This window comes from Colletotrichum spaethianum (genome assembly GCF_022836535.1).
Source record: "Colletotrichum spaethianum MAFF 239500 DNA, contig60, whole genome shotgun sequence".
NCBI lineage: Eukaryota > Fungi > Ascomycota > Sordariomycetes > Glomerellales > Glomerellaceae > Colletotrichum > Colletotrichum spaethianum.
The window spans coordinates 83706-109710 of NW_026054830.1; the positions used below are offsets into that span (position 1 = coordinate 83706).

Below are 26005 nucleotides of genomic sequence, written 5' to 3' on the forward strand. Positions count from 1 at the left end.
ATGGCTCGCAAGTTCTTCGTCGGCGGCAACTTCAAGATGTAAGTCTTGTCCGATGGCGGGGTCCCACGATCTCTGCACCACCACACAGAAAGGGAGCGGGAGGGGGAACGAAACATGGAAGCTTCGGTCTCTAGCCAAAACATGACAGGCTGACGCAGCGTGTTTCCAACATTACAGGAACGGGTCCCTCTCGTCCATCAAGGAGATTGTCCAGAACCTAAACAACGCCAACCTCGACCCCAACACTGGTACGTGCAACTCCTCTCTCATTTTCGGCTCACCGGAGTGCAACTTGGCTGACAACCGTCCCACAGAGGTCGTCGTCTCTCCTCCCGCCATCTACCTCCAGCTTGTCCGCGACCTTCTCCGCAAGGATGTCGAGGTTGCTGCCCAGAACGTCTTCGACAAGCCCAACGGTGCCTTCACCGGCGAGATCAGCGTCTCTCAGCTGAAGGACCTCAACATCAACTGGGCCATCCTTGGCCACTCGGAGCGCCGCACCATCCTCCGCGAGTCCGACGAGGTCGTTGCCTCCAAGACCAAGTACGCCACCGAGAACGGCGTTGGCGCCATCTGGTGCTGCGGCGAGAGCCTCGAGGAGCGTGAGGCCGGCACCACCGTTGACGTCGTCAGCAAGCAGCTGGCTGCTCTCAAGGCCGCCATCTCCGACTGGTCCAAGGTCGTCATCGCCTACGAGCCCATCTGGGCCATCGGCACCGGCAAGGTCGCCACCAACGAGCAGGCCCAGGAGGTTCACGCCGCCATCCGCGCCTGGCTCAAGAAGGAGGTCAGCGACAAGGTTGCCGAGGAGACCCGCATCTTGTACGGCGGCAGTGTCAACGAGAAGAACTGCAAGGACCTTGCCAAGGAGAAGGACATCGACGGCTTCCTGGTCGGCGGTGCCTCCCTGAAGCCCGGCTGTGAGTGTTTCCCGGCGTTCCATGATGAGCAGACAGCTAACAGTCCGCAGTCGTCGACATCGTCAACGCCAAGCAGTAAATACAACAGATTACATACTTGATGATGATGACTTGAAACCTGACCGGGATGAGCCTAGAGCGACTAGCACTCCCTAGCTCCCTAGCCGCGAGAAGAATTGAAAAATAATATACCCCCATCGCGTGCACAACGGACACAACGTGAATGTTTGAGATTTTAAATTCGAGCGCTTTTAAGGGGGCGCTCTTCCCCTCCCTGCCAGGTGTTTGTATGATACAAGCATCCAAAGATGCCGCCTCCTCCTATGCACGCCTTATTCTGTTCGTAGCTTTACACATTTCTCAAATTCACAGCGCTCACGTCCTCTCGTATTTATACAGTCATGCCCTTTCCGTGGTAAGGACTCCAGATGCCTCTGACACTAGGGTTGATGCTCGTCACCGGCTTGTTCACCCTCTTGACCTTCTCTCCGCTGGCGTCGCGCAGCAACTCCGCCTTCTTAAGGATTTCGAGGGGCTCCATGTTCCGCACGCAGATGGCCTTTTCGCGGCCGTTGATGTAGTGGCCGACGATGACCGGGTGTTTCGAGGGACGGGGGGAGACGGTGAACTCGATCTGGGGGTTGGCGGCCGCGAACTTGGGGAGCTGAGACTTGATGAAGCCGCTGCAGGAAGTGTCAGCAGAGATTCTAACCGTTGTTACCAAGGATCTGCGTACTTCATTCCCTTGGAGCTGCCGGCCCAGTCGCAGTAGTGGAAGTCCATCTTCCTGCATTGCAGGATGAAGGCGCCGAGGCCATTCTGTCAGGGTGTCAGCGAGAGGTCCAAGTAAGTCAATAGCCAGACGTCTTACCCGGCCGGTAGACACCGTCTTCAATGCCTTGATCGTCATGGTATCCTGCTTGGCATACAGAATCCAATTGATGGTATGGGTCGAGAAGCTCCTGTTCGAGGATGGACGGGAAATTTCTTAGCGCGTCAATGCAAGATGTTCCGGCCGCCGACGCCTAGCCTGAGGTGGCAGCTTGGGTTCGGTACGTACCTCCCTGGCAGCTTTGCGGCAGGACGGACTGGGTCGGCTGAACGACGGTTGATTGGATGGACCTTGCCTGCGCCAGGTTGCACCACAAACTTTCCCATGCTCTCTCGTGTCAATTTCCGGGACGACGCGACGCTCCCTTCCTCAACTCCATCCCACTACGCTCGATCGATGCATTGCTAGTCAACAGACGCCACGCATCTCATCCGAGCCGCCGACCGCGACACTTGGGACTCGACGAAGAGACGCCTTCGCGATGACGGACAAGCTCCCTCCTAACTTGCTGGCGCTCTTCGCGCCGCGCCCTCCGCTGCGATGGGTTGCGCCTCCCGACCATGCGCCCGAATCCCGACGAACCCTGCCTGTTTCTGGCGTCGCCGAGTTCCTTCCCGCGCTCCAACATTACAAAGAAACGGACGAATACAAGCCGACGGAGAGCTGGCTGCAGATGCGCGACCGCAAGAAGCTTGAGAAACAGGCTGCCGTTGAGAGGCTGAAGACTGAGGGGCCGAAGAACTGTTGGTTTCCGACTTCATCGGCTATCGAGTAATCTCTGCTAACCCATCTGCCATCTAGTCAAGCCACACGAAGATCCGAACATCCGTGGCGACGCTTTCAAGACATTGATCGTGGCGCGGCTCTCGTACGAGGCCAACGAGCAGGATCTCGAGAGGGAGTTTGGTCGATTCGGCCCCATTGAGCGTGTATGTGCCTCATGCCCTCTTCAAACTTGCGAATCCATTGCTAACATGTGAACAGATTCGCATCATCACTGACACTCATGCACATGAGAAGCCCAGAAAGAAGAAGAAGCCCCACCGTGGCTATGCCTTCGTCGTATTTGAACGAGAGAAAGACATGAGAGGTAATACCGCTGAACCCACCCCTTTCGACGAGACCCGGCTGGCCTGCCAGTCCTGCCCCTCAGGCGCGAGGCCCTCAGGCTTGCCCGCGTTCTGCTTTGCACACCGAGATCTGTGGCCCTCAAGCATGCCCATCTCAAATCATGTTTTTCTTCTCTATTCTTACTCAACCATGATGCAAAGGTATATGATATTGGTAAGGTTTTACTGACACACGCGCCTTGGCGCACTGGTGAGTAGCTGCTCTAGATGCCTGCGATGGTATTCGAATCAAGGACCGACGTATCAAGGTAGACGTCGAGCGAGGCCGCACCGTCAAGGGTTGGGTGCCCCGCAGATTTGGCGGTGGTCTTGGTGGCAGAGGTTACACCAAGGCTCTCCCCGCCCGGCCAATGGGCGGCGGGCCTGGCGGCAACTTTGGCGGCGGCTTCCGAGGAGGTTTCCGTGGCGGCTTCGAGGGAGGACGTGGCCGCGGAGGTTTCAGGGGAGGCTTCGGTGGCCGTGGAGGTTTCCGTGGTGGCGGCGACTTTGGTTCCCGGGGCGGTGACCGCGGCCCTAACGGATATGGCGCACCCAGAGATGCCCCATCAGGACCTGGTCGCGGCTTCGGAAGCGACCGTGGCGACCGTGGCGATCGCAGCTTCTCGGGCAGTGGGTATGACCGTGGTGGTGGCCGCTCATTTGACGACAGATCTGGCGGCGGCGGTGGCGGCGGCGGCGGCGGCTACCGTGATGGAGGCCGCTTCGGCGACCGCGGCGATCGGGACCGCGACGGTGGCCGAAGAACTGGAAGCAACATGGAACCGATCAGACCCAGAGGAGAAGGTGGGTATCGCGGTGACCGAGGCGACAGAGAGGACCGGGATCGTGGACGCGACAGAGACAGGGACTACGACCGACCCCGCGACGATGATAGTAGGAAACGTGGCTACGAAGGCGGCGGCTACGAGGACCCCAGGAAGTTGCGTCGTTACTGACGAGACACGTAGTGTCTTGCGGTGGGTGACAGCTCGCTCGTCTCATCTCTTAGTCTCTTTTCTCCTTCCCCTTCTCTATCGAGGGTAAGCAGAAGGTGTCAGGCGCAAGATTCTCAAGTATCTCCGTATTCGGATCAAGACAAGTCGGACCCATGCCACTGGGCAAGTATACGGCAAACCACCAGGCGCGCCGGTACCACAACATACAAACATCTCGCAGGTCACCAAGTGCCTCGAACGTCTATAGCACCCGCTTGAAGGTAATCTTCTCTACGTGTTTTGCGCGCCCACCCGGATCAAACGACCAGGCTACGGATTGCTTCAACGACATATTCCAACAGTGATTGGCGACGCAGGTAAGGTCAGAGGTAAGGGACTTCGTGCCTACTGACCTGGAGCGTAGTAAGGAGACACGGATATGGATCAAAGGACATGTACCACGTTATAATTACTTGTATCAATAGGTGAGGACCTCTCGTCGTCTCTCTACGTAGACAGGGTCGCACAGTAGCTTTCTCATTGCTTGATGTCGCGGAAGAGCACACAGCCTGCCCCCGAATTTTCCATGTATAGAAAGAAGCTTTGCCTCCGCGGAGAGAGGGACCTTTTGCGTGAGGAAAAAGAAGAAGGAAGAAAAAATACGTGATAAATTTGGTCCCTGACGCATGACCGAAAATGTCTAATAAACCGCCCGGAACGCCGTAAGTTGTTTTTTTGGAATCCACCCTCGCAATCCATGATGGTATCGGCCTACATGATAGAAAGCAATCATCAAGTCTAGAAGCTTTTTTGTGTGTGTGTGTGTGTGTGCGTGTCCCTCTCTGGTCATCCATGCTCCCGACAGACTTAGTCGCTCTCGTCCTCGACGCCGTCCATGGCGTCGGGGTTCACCTCCGTCACCTTTCCTGAGGCGGAGCTCCAGTATCTGCGGAGGAGGTCAGTCACGGTTGCTTGTATTGAGGGGTGAGGGGAGCTATTGGGGAAAACGTACGCCAGAACCTTGACCTTGAACTCGCTCAGGCAAACGCCAAACAGCTTCAGCAGCCTCGTCTGCCTGCTGTCGAGTACATCGCCCTCGCGGCAGACGACGTAGCCGTCGCCGCTGCCCTCGGCGTCGCCGAGGCAGACGCGGCCCTTGATCATGCGGGTGGGCATGCCGAGGCGGCGCAGCTCGGGCTCGATGCTGTGCTCCATGGGCACGTCGTGCTCGGCGGGGACCTCGCCGCCCGTGGCGTAGACGACGCCCGAGGGGATGGTGAAGTCGCGGGTCGCGACGGTGCCGGCGCGCGCAAAGTCGACGGGGGCGACGCCGTCAAAGTAGGAAAGGATCGCGGCCGGGTCGCGGTTGGTGAAGAGGAGGCCGACGGTGCCGGCGAGGAAGGGGGTCAGGCGGTCGATGCCTTCGGCGACTGCCGAGGAGGGGTCCTGGCCGAGCGCCTTGGCCATGAGTTTTGTCTTGCCGAAGAAGAGTCTACATTGCGCGCGGGGGTCTGTCAGTACTGTATTGGTCTCAAGGCTTGCTGTCCTGGGTATGCACGACCACGGGGGGAGGGGGCTTGTGCCATGGCGTAGAGCAACAGGACTTTGGAGGAGGGGACGACGAACCTGCAGTCGCTGAGCTCGTGGCGGACCTCCTTGAGGTAGTTGTTGCGCATGTTGTTGACGCCGAAGACGAAGCAGTGCTGGTATTCCGGGACCGATTCGCGGATGTTGGAGAAGAGCTTGTCCTTTTGCTCGCGCGTCTTCTTGCTCACCTGGGTCAGGTTGACCACTCTGTTGCGCTTCGACTTGGGCATCTTGGCGGCTGCGAGACAAACGGGACCTTCTTTCTATAAATGCGGAAAAGCCGACTTAGGGTATCAGGAGAATAAAAGTGCTCGGCGACCTGGTTGGCTTCGGATCGTGGGGTGGTTGCGAAATCGAGGGGACCGGATCGATTGCGAGTAAAAGTCGTCAAGAGGTTTGCGCGGGACTGCAATGGGAAATATTTCTGGCCGACCGCCTTTGGCACAAAATTTCCCAAATTTTTGGCTCCCGGGTGCACACCACCACGCCCGCCGCTGCAAGAGGGACCGCCGCAACTTTTTTCGAACCCCGCAATGCGCTAGGTGGAACGATATTCCGCAGGGTCCTCTGGCAGGGGTCCTGACCGAGCTCACCGAGGCCGACGCTGGGGCGCTACACTTCTGAGGTAGATGCCACTGACCACCGAGCTTGTGTCCCCACCCATGCCAGCTCTATCGCGTTTCGTGAGGCTGAGACTTTGCCTTTTGAATAAAGACCGCAGGTCGAATGCGTGATTCGCTACTGGGACGTTCTACTACTTGATGCCATGAAACGCTACCCTTGACGAGATTAAAGTCGCAGCGAAGCGTAGATATCTTTACATGTCTGGTCGATGGCAATAGGTTTGGGCCGTATCACTGTGCACGACATGTAACTACACCCTGGGTCTCACTGGTGATCAGCACACAGTCTGCAAAGTCAAGTCCATTGATTCCCATTGCTTCCAACGCCCCTGTTCCAGTCCCTGTTCGTCCGGAACCCGTTTCGTTACGTTCATGTGTATCACCCTTTCCGACATGCAACCCCGCGCCCGCGATGACGTCCATGTCTAACGTTTGTCTAGTCTTATTGCCACCTCCCTGTCTATGCCAGGTAAGTATAGGTGTTGCCCTCGCGCTCGAGGTAGTCTTTGTCAATCAGGCTATTTGGCGGTTAGCAATGCTCCCACTGTCATCAGAGGTCAACTTACTTCTCAATCTCCTTCTTGATTTGCGCCGCGTCAACCGCCCCACGGTTCTTGGTCAGATTAATCACCTCGGCTACCAGCTCGCCGTGGCTCATCTCCTTCCTGCTCTTCATGATCCTCACAATGGCCGCCTGCGTCTCGAACCGTCTGTCCTGCGCGATGCGCTCGTGCGTCGCCTTGTTCTCCTCCTTGGTCTCCTTGAGCTGGATCTGGTTGATCTTGACCCGGATCTTGGGATGCGCAAACGTCTTGTTGATTGTAAATGTGTCCGTCGGGTTGACGTCCTTGCCCTTGGGATGCTTCGCAAGCACGCGGACCTGGCCGCAGGCGAGCGACTGCAGCGTCCGGCCTAGTTCTTCTCCCTGGAGATTCGTGGCGCGGGCGATCTGTTCGTAGGTGAGGAAGCCCTCGAGGCCGACCTCGTTGAAGAGGACGAGAATGATCGCCTGGTACGCACTGACGAGAAGCTCCTTCGTGCCCTTGGGGAATTTCGCCTTGACCGTGCAGTGCGCCAGAGCGTGCTTCCAGTTGAGAAGCCGGCCGGTATGCTTATTCTTGTAGTATTGGTCGAAGCGCTCGATCTGCTTGGCGACATCGTCTGGCAGGTGTACCTTGACATCGGGGTACGTGGGCCAAGCAGCAGCTGACAGGATCATGACGGAAAGGTCGACAGGGGCTCTGCCAACACCGGTGCCTTCGGACCATTGCTTGTATGCCTCCATCTCCTCCTTGGCCACCTCAACGTCCTTAAACATCTGCTCCAAGTTGTGGGTAAAGTTCATTCCACACTCCTCTCTGAGCTTTCGGAGCATGTTTCGCTCGGCGTCCTGGCTGGCACTCCTGCCCATGAGCAGACGACGGGCTAGGTCCTTCTTGTAGAACGCTTCAAACGCGTCTTTGCCCTGGATGAAGCGGAAGAGCTCAAGAGCTTGGTCGAGTTGCCGGTCGAGCTCTGCGTCTTCGTCTCCTGTGCTGGCCAGCCCGCTCTGTTCCGCCGCAGCTCGGTCTTTGTTGTCCGAGAGCATGACCTTGGGCAGAGCCTTGATACCACCACGAAGCAGCATGTCGACGTACTTTGCAATCATCTCTCCGACCTTGGATGTTCCCGAGCTCCATGTCGCCGCAATGCTGCGGTCGTTCATGAAATCGCCAAAGGCGTTTCTGAGGTCGTTGACAAAGTCTGAATCGCCCCCGTAGGCATCCCGTACGATAAGTCCCAGGGATCTCTTGAGTTCAAGGAGTCTCTGCACCATCTCATCGCCTCGTTCTTTGTCGGCAACAATGATTGCGCCGGTCTTCCGGATGTACGCGCTCCAAGGCTCCTTCAGTTTCTTTTGGATTCCGGAGAGCCGCAACAGATCGTAGAGCGCCTTCATTGAATCCACCTCATGGTCAGAGAGGAGCTTAGAAAGACTCTCAACATTGAGAAGCTTGTCAGAGTAGTTCTTAATCAATATACCGTGTGCCGAATCAAGCAGCTGCTTCTTCGTCGTCGAGTCTAGGTTGTACTCGTTGCAGCGGTAGTCCTCTCTCTTCAAGAGTCTTTCACACGCCAAAATGTACTCTTTCAGACTCGACGCGCTCCTCTCCTCTGCGAACTCTTCAAAGTAGTGCTCTGATAACTCGATGAACCGGGGTTCGAAGTACTTGGTGTAGATGTTGAAGACGTGAAGCATCATGATGGAGTCTTTCAGTAGTGCCGCATCGAATCGCTCGTCCCCAAGGCGGTCATATGAGATCAGGTCGTACATGCCACGTAACGCCCTACCACCGGGCGACTGACCGTCTGGATCATCTCGAGATGGAAATGCCATTCTCTTGAATTGCGAAATGGTCATGTCGTTGATGGAAGGGTAATGCTTGTTCTTGAGAAGAAAAGTGCGGTCGAGGTAGCTGAATGTAGACCGAATCGTCATCTGTCCACAGGCTTATTAGTTCACAATCCATGCGAGTGGCGGGAGCGCCGGCTCAACTCACGATTTGACCGTTCCAAACCCGCCAATGCTGGAGGACGCTCCGCAGCATGTCAACGTCTGTGTTGCCGCCACGGGACTTGATTGACCGCAGGACATCATGGGTCAGGTGCTCCTCGCACTTCCGCCGCAACGTCTCATAAAGCTGCAGCTCATTGTCCTTGCCACGCCTACAGATATCCTCGACAGCCCTATATAGCCTCTCCAATGGCAGTTGCGGCTTGCGCCCGTTGAAAATGTCTTGCAAGGCGTCAACCAACTCCTGCTCGGTCCGTTGATAGTACTGTTCTAGCTGCTCGTTCCGCGCCGCAGGCCGCAGGTTCTTGATCACTAGCTTCTTGGCGCCCGTGTACGGCCGGTACGAGTTGGACTGCGTGAGGTCAATGACCTCGGGAAGCTTCCCCTTCATCTTGGTCGACATGGTGGAGTGGGAGGGAGGGTCTTCGGCGCCGACCTTGAGCCGCTTGGGGCTTGGTCTGCTTGACTGCTGTTGGTGCGGGGCGATAGAGCCGGAGCGCGAGACGTCAGAGTCCACACGGGGTCTTCGTCGCGGAGGACTACCCGTGTCGTTGAATGGCGCTGCTGTTCCACCTGTCCGTCCCGTCGCCCGTGTTGGCAAAGCTCCCTCGACTGCGGGGGGTGAATTCGACGGCATGGACCGGGTGGCCCTGCAACAACTTCTGTCCAAGCTGTTACAGACCTATGCGCTCTTGGTGGAAATGGATAGGAGGGGGTAGGCCGGCGGCTAAGATCGCGGGTGTTTATTCAATTTCGGCGTATGCAAGTCGTCGGGTGGTTGCAGAGTGGCTTCTTGCAGGAGGTTGGGAACCCGAGTACAGAGGTCGTTGTCGTGGGAAACTTGTCGCGGAGTTAAACGCGGAGCTATGGACGCCATTAACAAATCACCATCGGTTCGTTCGCATCATCCATTTAGCACGTACCCTGCACCGGTTATCGCGTCGACCGGGTATTAGATAAGACTCCTACCCCACCATGGCAACCACCCCCCCCTGAACGGACGCCTACTGTTAGAGCAATATTCTGACTAGCTGCATTTCGTGGACAGGCACACCTACAAACCTCCTTAAACTCCCATTCATCTGGAAACACAGAGAAGCACGATGAACAGTCTAGTACCAAAGACCCTCCTGCAAATCAAAGAAAATTGATTTCAGGAGTCTAATTCGATACATCAACTGAATCGAGTGCCTTTGCGTGTCCTATAACATCGACTACGTCTTCAGAGAAGCTATTTCTGGATATTGTCCCCATAGGCCGTAGGGCACCGCTGTTCGTGTATTTATATCTGCCTGGCCTGGCATCGATATCATTGGAATGCGAATGGGAGGAGTTAATCAGAGTGACAGAATATGTTCTACGCATATGCTGCCCAGCCCGAGTACAAGACCGCCAAATTGCTCACATCGGTCGCCTGATTAATCAGGTCGTTGACTGTCGCCGTTACACTCAACGTCTTTGAGAGCTTCTTCCTCACCACCTCCAACGCCCGATCTGCTTCCGACGGCTCGTTGACCTGCTGACCCTTTCTGTCCTTTCTTCCTTCTCCTTCCCCCTCGTCCCCGTCGCCGTCATACTCACCACCCTGTAGCTTCGCCAGCCGGACGGGGGAGATAGACCATGAATAGAGAGGGTCATAACGGAGGACGTCGAGAATTGTCATGATCGAATACGTTTCCTCTCGCAGGGCGTGGAGCGTAAACTCGCAGCAACGGCGGAAGACACCTTCGGTCCCTGTTATACCCATGCCGTCTACGATGTCTCTGGTCAGCCGGAACGGGACGAGTTCTGGCACAGGAAGAACGCGGCCCATTTCGAACGCAACACCCAGATCAATGTGTACGACCTCGCCAGTCTTGTTATCCAACAGGATGTTGTGGCCGTGCCTGTCTCCCAGACCGAGTACGTGGCCGAGCATCGAGATTGCTGCAGTGGTGCGCGTATAAGCTAGCCGCTTCACGAACCAGTCATCAGGGTCGACAAAATTCTCCATGAAGAAGTACTTCATGACGGGATGAAATCTTTCCGTCACCTTCCTATACACGCTTATCCGAGTCTCTGTCGTCTTGCCCTGCGCGTTAGAAATCTCTTTCCTACATTGAGACCCCTTAAGATCCTTGGGAAAGTATCTCTCGTGAGCCGGCATAAGAAATTCGTGCAACGGGATGGTGTTTGGGACGAATTCGATGAGACCAGACGCCGAGGTGAGAGGCAAAACTTTGTAAGTGCGAATACCGAGGTTCCTCTGCTGGGTCGAACGGTGTAGCTTCAGAAGGGACGATACTGCTGCGAATACCTGTTCCATGATGGCGTCCTGACGGAGGTCGTCATTGCCGCCCTTGACCAGCTGCCGGTATTTTTTACCATCGCTTCCGACGGCCGTGATAATCTTGGGGGCGCTGACACCAGACGCGATCGACATCTGAGGCTCAAGTCTCTCGATGATCGGGACGTCCGAGTAGTTCTTTGTCGCTGATACCTCGAGCTGCATGGTTGGTGGCGGAATCCGGTATTTCATCAGCGCATTTTGCAAGGACTGGGCTGAGTGGATTTCTTTGAGCGCAATCTTTTGTCCGGCCTTGAATTTGGCAGGGTCTCGGTCGACGGCCAATCGATGGTAGTAGGCGCTCGTCCGATCGACGGCCTGCCAGATCGCTGCCACGTTCTTGGTTGACTGCAGGAGGGCTGCAACTTTCTCCGTTGCCTTGAGCCTCAGCACTGCTACTTGATCTTCCTTTCGCGTTTTGACCTTCGTGCCGGACCAGATTTGATACATGCCGTGATACGGGTGCTCGGCGCAGATCTTGTAGACAAGATTAATGAGGAGTTTTTGGAAAGCCGAAGTTGGCTGATCCTGCAGTCTCGAAGAAAGTTGATTCATCAACGTGGCAAACTTTCTCGTCGGCACCTTGTCAAGGTGTTTCTTGACAGCCTCATTAGTTGCCGTCTCTTCCGAACGCTCAAGCCAGAGAGCGGTGAAACGCAAGGCGTCGTTGTTGTGCTCGTCGGACGCAATGAGAGAGAGCAAGTAGTTCTCGAGACTGAGCCGAACAAACTCGCTTCTCGTTTGCTCCACGCGGCGAAGCTCCTGTTCATCTAGCTGCAGCCATTGGCGAGCGCGGTTCAGGTGCGACTGGTATCTGTGTTTCAGTTGCGAGTCGCGGCTGCTTGAAATGAGGCTCTGCAGCTGGGAGACCTCGTCGCTCTTGCCTTTCCTCAAGCTCTGTAATCTTGCCAAGTCCTCCAGGCTGTCTTGGTTCTGTAGCTGTTCATCGCAGAACATGGCGAACTGATGGTAGACGTGCCCGGCCTGCTGTCCTTCGCTCTTACCCTTGAGCTCTTTAAGGGCGGGTTCGAGGTAATTCTTCTGGATGTGATGGGGTTTCTCCAGCTTCGCCACCGACACCTGATGACCGATTTTAGACAACAGATCCGAACGGCTTACTGGTATGGTCTGTTTCTTCAGAGAAGAGTCGTTATCGATGCTTTGGAGCATGCGGATCGAGGAAATCATCTCTCCGTGGTCCCACAGGGAGTTCGCCGCCTCGATTTTGATGGCAGCATCAACTTTGATACCCAAGTCCTCGCAGGGGCCGACCAAGTCTGTTAGTGACGTGGAAAGATTGAGGGATTCCTGCGTGGCTTGATGGAAGCGGTATATCCCTGAGGACATCAACATGCACCGAATCTCCACTTGTCTAGCTTCGGCAGTGGACAGGGCTTGGCTTCGGAGTGTCGACTGTTGACTCAACAAGCTCAATGTTGTTTCTCGACACGACAGTAGATGGCTAACATCCTCGTATCTGTCGTTCGTTAGCTTTGAAGGTCTAAAGGCTCAGACACTCGAGAAACTTGAGGATAGAAATGTTGGGGAAACCTCAGATGCGTAGATCAAAGGAAGCAATGTATGGTAGGGGAAACGTACCGTCCGCGTCTCATCCACTGGCTACGCTGCTCGAAGTTTCCGAGCATGCCTTCTAGCTCGGACAAGTCGATCACATTCACCACTTCGTCTAGCTCGGTCAAGACAGCGAGAGCGCCAAGATGCTGCCTGAGCTTAGCTGCATTCAACCCACGGTTGACAAGGCTCCGCATTGTTTGGCTGAAGCCGTCGTAGATAGCGTTACGCACGGCAGCCTCCCCGCTAGCATGTTGCAAGTTCTGGTACGCTTTGTAGATAGTCACAGAGCAGTTGTCGGCCGTTGCAGGCACAGGCAGGTTCCACAACTCCAATCGACGTGCTGTTTGGAATGTGCTTTCAAGAGAAGCTGCATCGCCATCAGGGCTCTGCTGCGTCTGCAGTAAGGAGTGAGAGAGACCAGCCAAGCCTAGAGTGCCGAGAGCTCTGACAAGACATTGGCTATCCAACTGTGATGCGGGATTTCGTCTTCGAATATGACTGTCGTACTGGGCTCCTCGGAAGGCCAGATTCTTAGAGCCATCTTTTTCGTACTCCAAACGAGCCAGGACGCTAGAGAGATCGGCAGACTGTGGCAGGCCGTAGTAAGCGTCAGGGTCGTCAATGTTCTCGAAGATTGAGAGAAGAATCTCAGTAGAGTCCTCTTCACGAACTGCGGATGACCGTCTGGACGCGCGGATAGTCTGGGAGGCGGCTATCTCGGTGAAAAGAAGAGCAGTCTTGTGCATACCGCAGCGGCAGGCGGCAGCAGCGGCGGTGGTAAAGTCGATATCGAGCCACGAGACCCGATCGGCAATGGACGATTCCTTGGGCAATGACTGCGTACGTAAGTACAGAATCGTATTGATAAGTTGCCTCTGGTTAGTTTGCGCAGCATCATCTTGAATCTTGAGCCATTCTTTTGCAGCTTCGGACAGATTACGCTTGATGAGCTGCTGTTTGTCAAGTTGGCTGTATAAGGCCAAATGAACTATAAAAGGGAAAGAGTCTTGAGCGAAACCCTTGACGTTCTTGAGGATCGGTACCAATGCGATAAGGATGATGTACTCAGGGACTGACTGTGCAAGATGGACTGCCAGCTGCTGAACCCAGTTGGAACTCTCCACGTGGTCGCGGAAGAAGACCTGAGAATTCGGGACAGTCTGCGACAAGACGAAGTCGGAAGGTGGCGTACGGTATTGGTCCCAAGCCGAAGCTAGACACAACGATTCGGTCAACGTTCTCTGGGCTGCAACGAGGAGGGCCTCGTCCCCCTGGGCTGTTGCCTCCGACACAACTGCCCTCAACGCTGATTCGGCGAGGCCAGCAATGTCAGACTCCTTGCTCTGTGTGAGTTGCTGCAACAGGTTGAGCAGTGCCTGCTCGGAATCATTGGCTCCTGGCGCAAGGCTGTTGTACCGTGAGAGCTCGGACTCTTCCAACAGCTCGGATTGTATCTCCCCTGACGCAGCGAAAGACCTGCCTACGACGCGGCCCGCCCAGGCAAGATATTCGTCACTCAGTGCAAGTGCATCACAGCTCTTCCAAACAAGGCCACTATGGCGTAGGGCCTCGGCGTCGTTGTCAATAACGTCTTGGTGGCCAACAGCGGGCACTACGAAATCTCCGCAGAGCATGCCGAGTGCCAGGTCTCGCGCTGCTTCGTTCAGGAGTTTGGATTCGCGCTCGCCATCTCTGAGAATCTCCAAGAGAAGCGTGCTCTCGGGCGTTCCCTTCTCGGCGTTCCCTGAAGATCGAATATTGGAAGCCGATCGAGTGATTGATCCGAAGGCCTCTCTTTGTTGGCCATCCGCGAAGTTAGGCGAGTCATAGCCCATGAGGTATGAGCTGAGCCACGAGTGGAAAGTCTGTGCCTTGCTCATGGTAGCCTGGAATTGACTCTCTTGAGTAGTGCTTGACTGACTGGACTCGAGGAAAACCCTCAGTGAAGCCAAGGTAGATAGCGCATAGCCGGCAAGGAAGGAGGGAGTTTGTTCCAGATGCCCGCTCCCCTTGGTGACCAAGTACCGACTTACGCCAAGTGCATCATCAGCGCATTCCGAGTCCACAATGAGCGGTCGAATAGACGAGAGGAGCATCTCAAGAGGGTAGGCTTCCAACGCCACGGGACCGGCAAGGGCGATCACTACTCGAACCTTCCGCAGCACGGAACATGCGTGAAGGGAGCCCAACGCTGGGTGAACCGTATTGAGGAGTCTTCGGGCGACTGAGACCACAAGGGCTGGCGTCCATAGTGCGTGTAGCTCATATTCTGTTTTGCTGCACAGATGGAACAGTTCCTTGGTAAGAAATTTGGCTCTGAACATGGGTTGTTGATTAGGCGGCAGTGTTGTTGTAGACTGAGCGAATGCTTTCATCTCGTTCAAGTTGTCGGCTGCGTACTGAAAGTTCTTGTCCCTTGAGAGGTATTTCTCAATCGGATCTTCTTGATCGAAAAGGTCCAACAACAACGCCACAATGTCGGCGAAGTTAAGATATATGTAATTCAAAAACGGTTCCCTGCCCAGAAGCTTGCGCACCCAGGTCTCGCCACCATCGCTTTCTGCGCCAGAAGTACTTGTTTCATGGGCAATTGTGTAGGTCATGATTTTGGTGAATCCTTGTTTGACCATATCGACCAAAGGAGTTCCAAGGCGCTGTGCTAGCGACCGAACACTATCATACCGCCCTCGCATGATTTCCAATGCGGTTGTTTCGGCCTGTGCTTCTCGGAGGAGACTATCAAGACTTGCGAAACCGAAAATTTCAAACGGGATGTCTTCGATGGCATCCAGCTCAAGCCAAGTATACAACAGCTGGGGGCTGAAGATGCTGAATAGCTCCTGAGGAGATGACAAGTGAAGAGCTTCAGACACCTTCTCCAGGCATCTTTTCGCATACTTGGTTGATTGCATGATCTTGCCCGGCGTCTCAAAAATATGGTAGGTGCATCGTCTCAGGAGCGTTGGCCAACGGCACGCCAGCCGAGACAGCACGAAAAGCCGAAACGCAATGCCTTCGATGGCCTCCGGATCGGTAGGAAGGCTGTTCAGGACATCTACGAAGATGTCGTCATGCATTTTAAGGACATAGATGCCGAATATATCTGGCAAGGCAGACCCGATAAAATGCTTGACAGCCAATGTCCCATCTTGCATGATGGAAAGTAGTGTCGTGCGGCAGGAGTCAAGGCCGAGGTCGCTTCCATACTGCGGGTTGATTCGTAGAAGCGCAAACAACAAGCCTGCGAGAGACATCTGCGACTTGGGAGACAGACTGTTCTTTGGAAGCGAGGCCTTGACAAAATAGTTGTACAGGTCACCAACAAGTGAGAATACCTCATGTTTCTCGTCCATCCAGACCCGTATGAGGCCCTCAAGAACGCTCAGGCTTGTCGAATGTGCTACTTCGCAGCACGTGTAGTCCTGCTCGCCAATGACCTCACCAAGCTTCTCGACGACTCGTAAAGCATCATCAGGGCTGATAGGCAAGTCAGACGCGAATAGCTCCGAGAGCATGGAGCTGCATAGAAGAAATTCGTCATTAGGGAGGAGCAGCAACTGGTCGAGGAATTCTTGCGGAACAAGGCCGACTTGTGCAGGGTCTTTGTGCATCACCTCGAAAAGGTATACGCGTTGCGCAGTGTCCTGATAGAAGGCTCCCGGATCTAAACTCATGGAAATGCTCGACCGAGGAATATCGATAGTCTTTGTGGCCACGCTTGCCCTGCTCTCTTGAGAATCGAATTCGTCGTCCAAGTCCATGAGATCTTGACTTTGCCCTGATGCTTGCCGAGCGGTTCGTTCGTGATTGCCTACTGCTAAAATTGCCAAGAGCCGGAACAGGGGAGCATTCTCCTTTGACAATGCGCTCATCCCCGTTGTATGCAAAGCCGGAAGGATTGGACGCACGATTTTGAGCATGACTTCGAAAAAGACTTTGTTATCACCAGACTCGAGAGCAGCACTGATACTGGTTTCCGACAGCTTGGTAAGTGCCGACTCGATATCTCGCGACTGACCCGAATTGAGATCGACGAGCTGAGAGGCAAGCATTATGCCAACGGTGTTTGCCGAGAAGAGACTGTGAAGTCTGTCTGGCGAGACTGGTGCGCCACCTTCTGACCCCTTTCTGTTCCACAAGTCACAAAGCTCTTGCAACTCCTCAACCTTAGGGAACAAAAGTTCCAAGACCAGTCTTTTCGAGGCATGAAATGCTGCCGGGTCGCTAACTTTGATCGTTTCAGTCACCGGGGCCTGGCTACAACCTGCCGTGGCTGTTTTTCCTGTTTGTGGTTGTTCCAACAATAGCAAGTATCTCGTCAGAGCTGAGGTCTGATATTGTGCCTTCCAAGTCTGGCAAATCGGTCCTCCGGAGACGGTCACTGGCGCCGTGAGGGGCACAAGCTTTGCACCACAACATGCCTGGATGAGGTTGACTAATTCTGGAACCGGGGCATGCATGGAGTAGAGTGAAGCGTAGCTCGGGTCGGCTGTCTACAGTCAGATCCGTGAACAGTGCCTTTAAGGGCAGCCAACTCACCTGGATTCCATTTCAGAAACGCCCATCGGATTATATGGTGGCTTGTAGATTGACTGGCGTTTGGCAACTTTACATTCCGAAGAGCCAACAAATGCTGCATAAGGATGATCGAAGAATCCACCAGCAGAGCCGGACCGTTAACATCAGCAGTGGTGACCATGCTGTTGATGTCGTCCGAGACATCATGATAGGGGACTAGGTCTTTTTCAAGGATCGTGTGCAAAAGAACACTAGCGGCACGGCATGTACTGGGAAAGCTGACTGCTCTGGCAGCGACCTGCCACACATGCTTCCACGAAGCTGTTGTGTCGCCGTTCTGGACGTGATATATGGCGTAGCTAAGAGCATTGTTAGTAAACAGTCATTTTCGACTAACCCCCATCGACTTAACCTACCTGGCGCAAGCCAACATAGCCCATGATGACACAGCGGTGTCCTTGTCGCCAACAAAAGCTGACATGTCTGCGAAAAGTTCTTCGACCTCTCTCAAAGAGAAAGTGTCGAGATCGAGAAGGAAAGGCACAAGCTGCAAAGAGATTCTTCGTAGGGCCGAGCTAGACGATTGCAGCTTCTCCTGCAATCGTGTCGCTGTACCATGAGTCCTGCGCTTCTTGCGAGGCTGCTCATCCGGTGACTGTGACCTAGCGTTCTTGCGGCTCTTCCAGAGAATCCGCTCCAGAATGGCGATATTCTGTACCAGGGCCCATCTTCTCTCACCATCGCGATTGTGAACGCGCAGACCGAAGAGGTTCACCCTAAAGTAATCACCTGGCAGCCTAGAGACGAATGTGAGGTCATCCAGTTGAAGTTGCGATCTCATGTTTCGTCGGGAGTATTCTAGCCACAGAGATTCGATGAGATCTTCAATTTCCTTCTGAATTGCTTCATTTTCTCCATGACAAACAAGACGTTCGAGGTGTAGGTGGACGATGAAGATTGTCTTGAGCATCTCATCTCTGACTGAGTTCAGCATCTCATCCTGAGAAACAGTCCTAGCTTGCCACCAGTGACTGATCAGTGGCACGAGGTCTCTGGCCAAGTTGCTGGCCTGCGTGATGTCGTCCGTTTGGATCCCGGTCAGGAGGAGGTTGATCGAGGCAAAGGTTAGTTGAATGACCTGACTTAGTCCAAGGTGACGCAGTTGCAGGATTTGCGTGAGTATTTTGGATAAATCTCGTGCCCTTTGCCCGAGCGGCGCGTTTGGCGGAAGAAGGAGAAGATAGACGCAGTGGAGGAGGTCCTGGACGGTGCCACGATGGATCTGTCCCGGTATTCTTTGACTTGCATTGGTGCTTCTGCCAGTAGAGAATCCCATCGATGCCGTACCCGGTGCCGGAGAGGCACGAGAGCCAGAGTCACGATCCCGGTCAGCATTCTCGAGGTAGCGTTCCAGGGCGTCGATACAAAAATCGACACAGGCAAGCCAACCGTCGGCGCCCAACGTGGCAAGGTGCTCGACATTGGGCTGGTGGGAAAGCAGCGCTACAAGGGCCCTTACGTAGTCCTTCAGCAGCGGCTCAACATACGCCTCATCGCCATGCCCAGGTCCAGGTCCGGGAAGACTCTGCGTGATATGGTCGACGAGGGCAAGCATGGTCTTCCGCTTTAGCTTAGCACCCCCATGGCTGACAGCGACCCGGACGGCCTCGGCACATTTTGCCAGCCGTGCCCCTGCCGACGCTGCCGTCGTCTTCTTTCCTCCGAAATAGCCCTGTTTTTCGTGTATCACACATCGAAATACTTTCTCGAAAATGCGATGATAATGCTTGTCGCCAAGTACAGAGAGGCTTGCCGTTTTCCCTTTTTTGTCCAACAGGAATATCAGATCTATTGATTGTCAGCCTTTTACCTTATCATTGGGGCTGCTCGGTATCGGGTTCCAAGGAGGACGACACAGGTGTTCGACAAGTCAGAGATCTCGGACTAAGAAAAGAGGCGATTTCGGAGAACTGGGGCCAGGAAAACAACGAGGGAGATGAAGAGATGACAACTCACCATCCAGACCTGTCGTACGCTCTTTGAGATTGCCTCCAGATATCGCATCTAACATCGGATGTAAGTTGCCGGACCAGGCATATGAGGGGGTCGACTGACCTAGAGCGACATTGACGGTGATTTCGCCCGTCTTGATCTTTGGAGGCGCCATCCTTATTGTTATCGAGCAGCTCCGCTGGCTAACATGGCGAGTTTTGGCGTCTGATGTTGTGGTCAGCGTGCTATGGAGAAAAATAATATTTAAAAAAGAAACAACACTTAAGAAAGAGATTTGTGGAATCGCGAAGTGTATTAGACAGGAGCGGACACTGGAGGCTGATGACGGAAGGAGAGGCACCTCCCAGGGGAAGTTGGGATTTGTCTCGTACTCCCAAATGCCACGGACGTACCTTAATATCTACGGGTACCTAGTCTGAGTAGTATGGGACTTCAGGCTTCCACTCGTCCGGTGCATCAGTCAGTAAGGCCGTAGGCAAGTTTGACGCGGTAATGAAATCGGGTATGCGGCGGTTGCGCAAACGGAGCTTCAAGCTGCCAGCACTGTCACTGGCACTGACAGGTCCAAGACCAAGGAATATGGCGTATTAGGGTGTGGCTAAGCTACGGAAAGCTGCTCCCCGATGCTTTGAATCCCCTCCTTCATGTAATTGTAAGGGTGGGACAGTTTTCAAGGCAATGTTACTGGTATGTACACCTGGGGATTGCAAGGTCAGACGCGGCAATTCACAGCCTGAATGCAATCAACACAGCTCTCTCCGAAGCTCCCCAAGCTCTTGTCTTTCCGCAGTTCCCTACCTGCCAAAAAAACGCGGCAGAAACCCCACCACCTGCCATACATGGACTAGCTCGGTACGTATCTTGTTGACTCCGGCGCGGAATATAGGTGAATCCCGAGAATTTTCTTGACACAGCAACCAGAAGGCGCATCGATTGGACCAGCACAAGCCCCGACCAGCGCAGGGTGCGCGCTTACAGCAAGGCTAAGGACCTCCCTCCACTAGTGGACGGACACTGCACCTGAGGTGATGCGTGTAAGGTCCAACCTCTGAAGCGATCCACTCTAAAATTCCCGGCATCTCGAAAAGCATCGCCTGCGTCGACAGCCACGACCAAACAATTGAGCATAACCCCGTCGCTACCCGCCAACGCGACCGATTCGCGGCCTCTTCCCAGCCCATGACACTACCAGTTCTCGAGGCCATGCAATAGCGCGCCCAATCCCTCAAAATGGCCGAAGTAACCACCCTCGATGCGCTGCAGCTTTTCCACCGCGACCTAGCTGCCGTTCGCAATGGACGTCCCGAAGGCGTCGAGTCCTTGGACAACCCCGAGATCCAAGCCTTATTCGAAAGGGAGCTCGAGAAAACTTGGCAAAGGCCTCAGAGAGATGAGAAGAGTCGGCAGGCAGTCAAGTCCGGTTAGTCAACAGCTTGCAAACACGTCGATTCGACTTGGACACTGACCCAACGTGATGCGCCAGGCAAGATTGTCATCGACGAAGAAGAATACGCCCTCAACGAGGAGTTCCAGCAGATCGTGCTCAACCTTGCCGATGAGGCCGAGATCAACGAAATCGAAGCGACGCGATGTCTCCTCGACGCAAAAGACGACCCCGCCAGCCTAGGCCGCTCGTTGCTCGAGTGCGGGCTGATTCGAGTTCATCAACAACGCAAATACACCCTCGATATTGTACGGCTGATGATGGAGATTGACGCATTGGACGAGGAAGACGTTGAACCTGAGATTCTTAACGTGGTGCAGATGTGTTTGTCGGCGACTGTTTTCCAGAACCTACCGGGCGAAACTGCGTCCTCACAAAAAAGACTGCTACCGAGGTGTATGTCGGCGATGCAAGACGTCAGGGCATGGCTTCAGAAGATCGCCGACAAGATGACGGCGGCGGCCGTACTGATTAACGGCAGAGGCGGCCAGGTCCCGGAGGAGATGGAGACGATCGAGTTCTCTCGTGTCAGCCTATATCAGCAACACGAGATTCTTGCCGTCATCCTCTGCCGCACAATTGAGAAGCGAGAGGCCGAGGTTGGAGACTTTAAGGCTTTTTTGCAGCATCTGAGAAATGCCGACAAATACGACGTTCTGCTTGGTAAAAACCACTCATCCCTTTGGATATTGTTCTTTGCTGACGGACCTAGCCCATCTTTTCCCCGCGTTGGGTGCATACATTACGCTTTATGGCTCGACTGAAGGTACATCGAACCTGAGCATGGCCAGAGAGCTCAATCCGATCATCTGTCCGCAGAACGATGAGAGCGCCTGGCGCTTGGTCTACCTACAGGCAGCGGTCAAGGCTTGGTGGCTAGCCGAGTATAGCGGATGGTATCTGGACGACTCGCTTCTCGGCGGCTTGGAAGGTGTGGATTTGGATCAAGGTGAGTCCTATGGCGTACATTTGCCGATTCAGGGCTAACGGATGTTTAGAGGATCGACAGAGGTCCAAGCAATTTCTGGAGGCGTTGAAAGATGGTGCTTTCGACTTCATCCTCTCCATTGCTGCAGATGTCAAGACTCCTGAATGGGTCGACCCTTCGAGGATTACCATGCGCAACTGGCTTCAACGAAAAGCCCCCCCGCTAATCTCGGACTCAATTGCCTTTGCCGAATACTTTCAAGCGTTACTAATGAACCAACTGGAGGTTTTCGTTGACGCTTTCATTTCCAACCTTCCCGACGTTCTCAGGAAGCTTCGCGTTGAAGAAGACGAGCAACGTCAACTCAGCCAGACACACGAACAAGACTTAGACCTGGAGCGCTTCCTAGTCGTCATAGCCTACGCATATGAAGGCCGTCCAGATGCTGCGATGAACTTCTGGTCGGACCCCGACAGCAATCTGGCGGGCTTCATGCATTGGGCGTCACGAAGAGCCTCAACGCCACTCGTCAGCTCGTTCTGCGAGATGTTGCAGGCCATTTCTGGGAACGATGAGTGCGCGACGGCTGCTCACGACTTTTTGCTGGATGAAGGACACCATGCTTCGGGTAAGATGAGGCGGTCGCAGTCCCTTACCTGGCATCAAATCTTCAGGGAGCTTGTCTTCTTCTCAAACAAGATTAGGGAAAAGGCTACGACCCCGCAGATCTCATCGACGTATCGACCCGGCCGTCCCAGCAGCGACCAGGCCGAAGCCGAGCCGGAGTCCACGATGATGCTTCAATCATACCTGCGGCTCATCACCAAGCTTGCTTCAGAGAGCGAGACCGCTAGACAATTCCTTCTCAAGGAGCCCAGCTTCAACCTGGTCGAGATGCTCTTCCAGCTTGCCAGCAGTCCTGTTCCGGCAGACCTGCGAGCAGGCACCTTTATGGCATTACGTGCATTGATCTCCCGGAAATCACAAGAGGAGGCCAACATCATGTGGCAGTGTTTGGAGGCTTGGATGAACGGCGCTTACATTGTAACACCAAGTCAGCACCGTTCGCCTCAAAGCTCTCCAGTTGTGTCTATGGACACAGTCAGCGACGATATATGCCACGGTTTTGACGAGCCTCATGCCTTTATCCAGCTTTTGATCGCGCTCATCACGCCACCTGAGGACAGCAGCTCTCTCAACGACTCGCTGCCCTTCCCCGAGAACCTTGGCTCAGCTAACCGCATGCCTGGTATCGAAATCTACGTTGACACTGTTTTGGGCAAGGTGTTTGCAAATAAAGCCAACGAAGTCAACGACATCAACCAGCTGAGAATGCTGCGCTTGAGCTGTCTCGAGTTTGCGGCTACCTGTCTCTCGACGTTTAACGAAAATCTGATTGTCATCGCAAACGAGACCAACATTCCCATTGACTCGGCAATGGCAGCGACGGACTTGGCAACCTATGTCAAGCTGCATCCTTTCGCCCGAGTCATGGAATGGATGTTCAACGACAAGGTCATTGCGGCCCTCGCCCAGACCATCCATCAGGACGCGGTGGATGTCGGCAACGCACCGCCCGATTCGCCAGTCATCCTGGGTATCCTCAGAGCTGTCGAGGTCATCTCGAAGGTCCTGGATCTCCAGGCGACCTTCCTCGATCTTGTCCGTCCTCTGATCAAAATGCAATCTAACCACCGGCGCCCCCCTGTTGCCAACGCCGCGTACGCTTCTTTCGAAGACGGCCTGGTTGGCCATCTAGGTCTTGTGGTTGACTTGGGAAACTACTGTGGTCTCGGCCACCCTGAAGTAACTCTCTCCTGTCTGAGGTTATTGCAAAAGATGACGACGTCGTTCAAGATCACATCAGCATGGTCATCTACACCTGGTCGCAAGAGCCACCGCAACAAGGCTATTGTCGCGCTCGAGGCAAATGGAGAACATGAGACCATAGCCCGGTCGCTGGCCGCAGAACTAATGACGCCTCTTGATTGGGGACGAGAAGCCGAGTCGCCCGGCTATCTTACCAAAACGTACATTCTCGACTTTCTCTCCAGCTGCCTGGCGGCAAGCCCAAACAAGCCTACGATTGCTCATCTTCTGTTGGGCTTCCACTGTGGCGTTGACTCGCTATCTATAGAACCCAACGGAACTTTTGCCGCCAGGACATCAATCTTCCACAACATGTTGAGGTTGCTTTTGGACACACCATTTGGCGATGCCCAAGGCATGCGGCATTGGCTTGTGTCTTTGAAGAGCAAGTGTATGTACATCCTAAGGGTCTTGTGGACATCACCTTTGTCAGCCCCGTTTGTCATCGATGAACTCCGAGACAACGACGTCCTATTTCACTTCCTGCTGCGTGAGGTGGTTATCCAGCCCCAGTTGCCGTGGGAAAACCAAGACATCAACGCTCCCGATTTTCCACTCACCGAAGGCGCTCCAACGTTTATCGAGTTTCTTGCTCTGCGCAGTATGAGCTTGGAGTACATCGCGATGGAGCTCTGCAGCATATCGCAGAGTCGGATGCCGTCCCTCAAACGACGGATATTCGAAGCCCTCAACGGCCAGATCGTGGGCGAGAACAACGAGCCTATGCCTATCCCGACCGTGTTCGACTTGTACGACTTTTCACTGCCCGAGGGCATTTGGGACGAGTCACTCCCTGCCCTTCAGTTTTACAAGGACCTTGATCTCAGTAGTTGTCTCGAGGAGGACGACCACGGAAACGCCATCTATAACATCGACCGAGCGAGGGAGATTCTGCTACTGAAACGGAGTGAAAGAAGACATGACGGCGTCCTCCTCACGGCGCAAGACTTTGCCACTGTGGAACGGGAAGAGACGATGATAATCAACTACCTAATCTTCACTAATCGACAAAGGCGGATAGCATCACAAGGTCTCGGTGTCCTAAAGACATGGACAAGTCTCCTCCTCGTCATGGTCGCATCGAACGAGTTCAAGGGCACGACTGAGGCTTCGTTCTACTTGCAAGCGCTGCAAGCCATCCTGCCCGGCCTCGAGGCGTCGGCGTTTGAGCGGCCAGAGGAAGCTATGGAGCTTGCCAAGTTGGCCAGGGTTCTTCTCTTCAAGCTCGACTTGAGCTCGAGGCCTTCGCTGGATCGGGAGAGCCAGGCCATCGGCAGCCTCGTGAGCGACAAGCTTTACCAGTTGTTCCAGGTCTGCCTGCAAGCCATCGGCAAGTGGACTGGCTCGTCAGACCTCCGAGCAATCTACTACAGCATCTGCTACCGTTACCTGACGGGCATGGTAGACCAAGGACTGCTCGTCGCCGGGCGGCAGAAGACGCTCAAGACGATCCAGGTATATGGCGAGAGGCTCATCAACGTCATTTGCGACGACGCCTACAGCAGCGACGCCGCATGCCAGACTGCCGCCTTCGTCCTCCTCAACGTGCTGGTCAATCTGGGACGACAAGAAGACGACCCGCACATTGTCGAAACGCTCAACCGGCTCAACTTCATTGGCATACTGGTCGACTCCCTACGGACCATCCTGCATGACTGGGCCGAGGTTGTCCACACGGGCAACACAGCGCAGGAGACCTACGTGGCGGCCAAGTTTGCACTGCTTCTGCAGCTCGCGCAGACCAAGCCTGGCGCCAAGTACATCCTGCACGCGAACCTCTTCCGGTCCATCGAGGCCTCTGGCCTCTTCGCGGCGGACCCGGAATTGCAGATCGACCCCACAAACCCTAAGGCCCTGGAGAAGCACTATGAACTGCTCGCCAAGGTCACGCAGGTCGTCAGCGCGGCCATCGTCAGCCGCGGCTCCAGCAACGTGCTCCAGGGGCGCAGGTTCCTCACGGAGCACCGCATGCTGGTGACGCATACCCTCAAGCGCAGCGCGGGCATCGGCACGGTCGAAGGAGAGGGTGTCTTGGAGGAGCGCATCGAGGAGTTGGCCGAGGGCTTCATGGTCCTGATCGCCGCGACTGGTTTCCTCGAGGTAAGTCCTACACCGGAGCGCTGTTTACTACTTTTGCAATGGCCCTTTGCTGACAGATTTGCGCAGTTTGAGAACGAGGTGATGCCGGAGCCCAAGAAGCAGGGTCCTGTTTTGTTCACTTGAGGAACTAGGCGGAGAGACGTGCAAGGATACGATGGCGATGATAATCAGCGGAAGAATACAAAGAGAAGAGACAGAGGAGAAGACCTAATCAGCGTCGATGTCATCTGTGCATAGAACCAGGCGTTCGGGAGAGGTGAAGGGCCGGAAAGGAAACGGGGCACTGACCGGAAGGTCAAACCTAGTCTCGAGTGGGGATACGATCCCCCCGGAGAAAACATGCATTGAATAAAGTACTGTGGATTTGCCACAACCAACTCCCACGCGGGACCGGTCGCAAAATCACCAGTCGGAGCAGGCGGTTTCTTGGAGGACGAGCTTTCCATACAAGCCTGATCTCACTCGCCCGGCCATGGGGGGTTGCTTCGGATCCCCGATGAGAGACATCCGCGAGGAAACACCACGCAGGCACGTAGACAAACACGTGAGCCGACCTTGTCCCCTTGAATTGGAATGATTCGTCTATGTCCATGCTACGGCACAGACGCCACTGCCTCTACTACCCTCGCTCCTATGAATGCAATGCTGGCTGAACGGGTATCACAAAAAATC

The 26005-nt window shown here is 54.7% G+C and overlaps 6 protein-coding genes across 6 annotated transcripts; 3 read left to right on the forward strand and 3 right to left on the reverse strand.

Annotated features, from left to right (window-relative positions):
• Positions 1-999, forward strand: ColSpa_12246 (tripeptidyl aminopeptidase; the record flags this gene model as incomplete). Its single annotated transcript, XM_049278458.1, has 4 exons — positions 1-38; positions 178-248; positions 315-920; positions 971-999. The coding sequence occupies 4 exons, from the start codon at positions 1-3 to the stop codon at positions 997-999; spliced, it is 744 nt and encodes a 247-aa protein (XP_049134415.1).
• A 312-nt stretch (positions 1000-1311) lies between these two features.
• ColSpa_12247 (54S ribosomal protein L51, mitochondrial) lies at positions 1312-1830 on the reverse strand (the record flags this gene model as incomplete). The annotated part of the gene is made up of 3 exons (XM_049278459.1): positions 1312-1603; positions 1657-1739; positions 1792-1830. 3 exons carry the CDS (start codon positions 1828-1830, stop codon positions 1312-1314), a joined length of 414 nt encoding a protein of 137 aa, XP_049134416.1.
• Positions 1831-2233: 403 nt separating this feature from the next.
• ColSpa_12248 (U1 small nuclear ribonucleoprotein C) lies at positions 2234-3817 on the forward strand (the record flags this gene model as incomplete). Its single annotated transcript, XM_049278460.1, has 4 exons — positions 2234-2495; positions 2554-2681; positions 2773-2842; positions 3081-3817. The coding sequence occupies 4 exons, from the start codon at positions 2234-2236 to the stop codon at positions 3815-3817; spliced, it is 1197 nt and encodes a 398-aa protein (XP_049134417.1).
• An 846-nt stretch (positions 3818-4663) lies between these two features.
• ColSpa_12249 (ribosome assembly protein 1) lies at positions 4664-5613 on the reverse strand (the record flags this gene model as incomplete). Its single annotated transcript, XM_049278461.1, has 2 exons — positions 4664-5288; positions 5423-5613. 2 exons carry the CDS (start codon positions 5611-5613, stop codon positions 4664-4666), a joined length of 816 nt encoding a protein of 271 aa, XP_049134418.1.
• An 853-nt stretch (positions 5614-6466) lies between these two features.
• ColSpa_12250 (cullin-4B) lies at positions 6467-8963 on the reverse strand (the record flags this gene model as incomplete). The annotated part of the gene is made up of 3 exons (XM_049278462.1): positions 6467-6524; positions 6573-8485; positions 8547-8963. 3 exons carry the CDS (start codon positions 8961-8963, stop codon positions 6467-6469), a joined length of 2388 nt encoding a protein of 795 aa, XP_049134419.1.
• An 11259-nt stretch (positions 8964-20222) lies between these two features.
• ColSpa_12251 (nucleoporin NUP192) lies at positions 20223-25456 on the forward strand (the record flags this gene model as incomplete). The annotated part of the gene is made up of 5 exons (XM_049278463.1): positions 20223-20412; positions 20476-21099; positions 21149-21385; positions 21435-25333; positions 25400-25456. The coding sequence occupies 5 exons, from the start codon at positions 20223-20225 to the stop codon at positions 25454-25456; spliced, it is 5007 nt and encodes a 1668-aa protein (XP_049134420.1).
• Between the last annotated feature and the right edge of the window lie 549 nt (positions 25457-26005).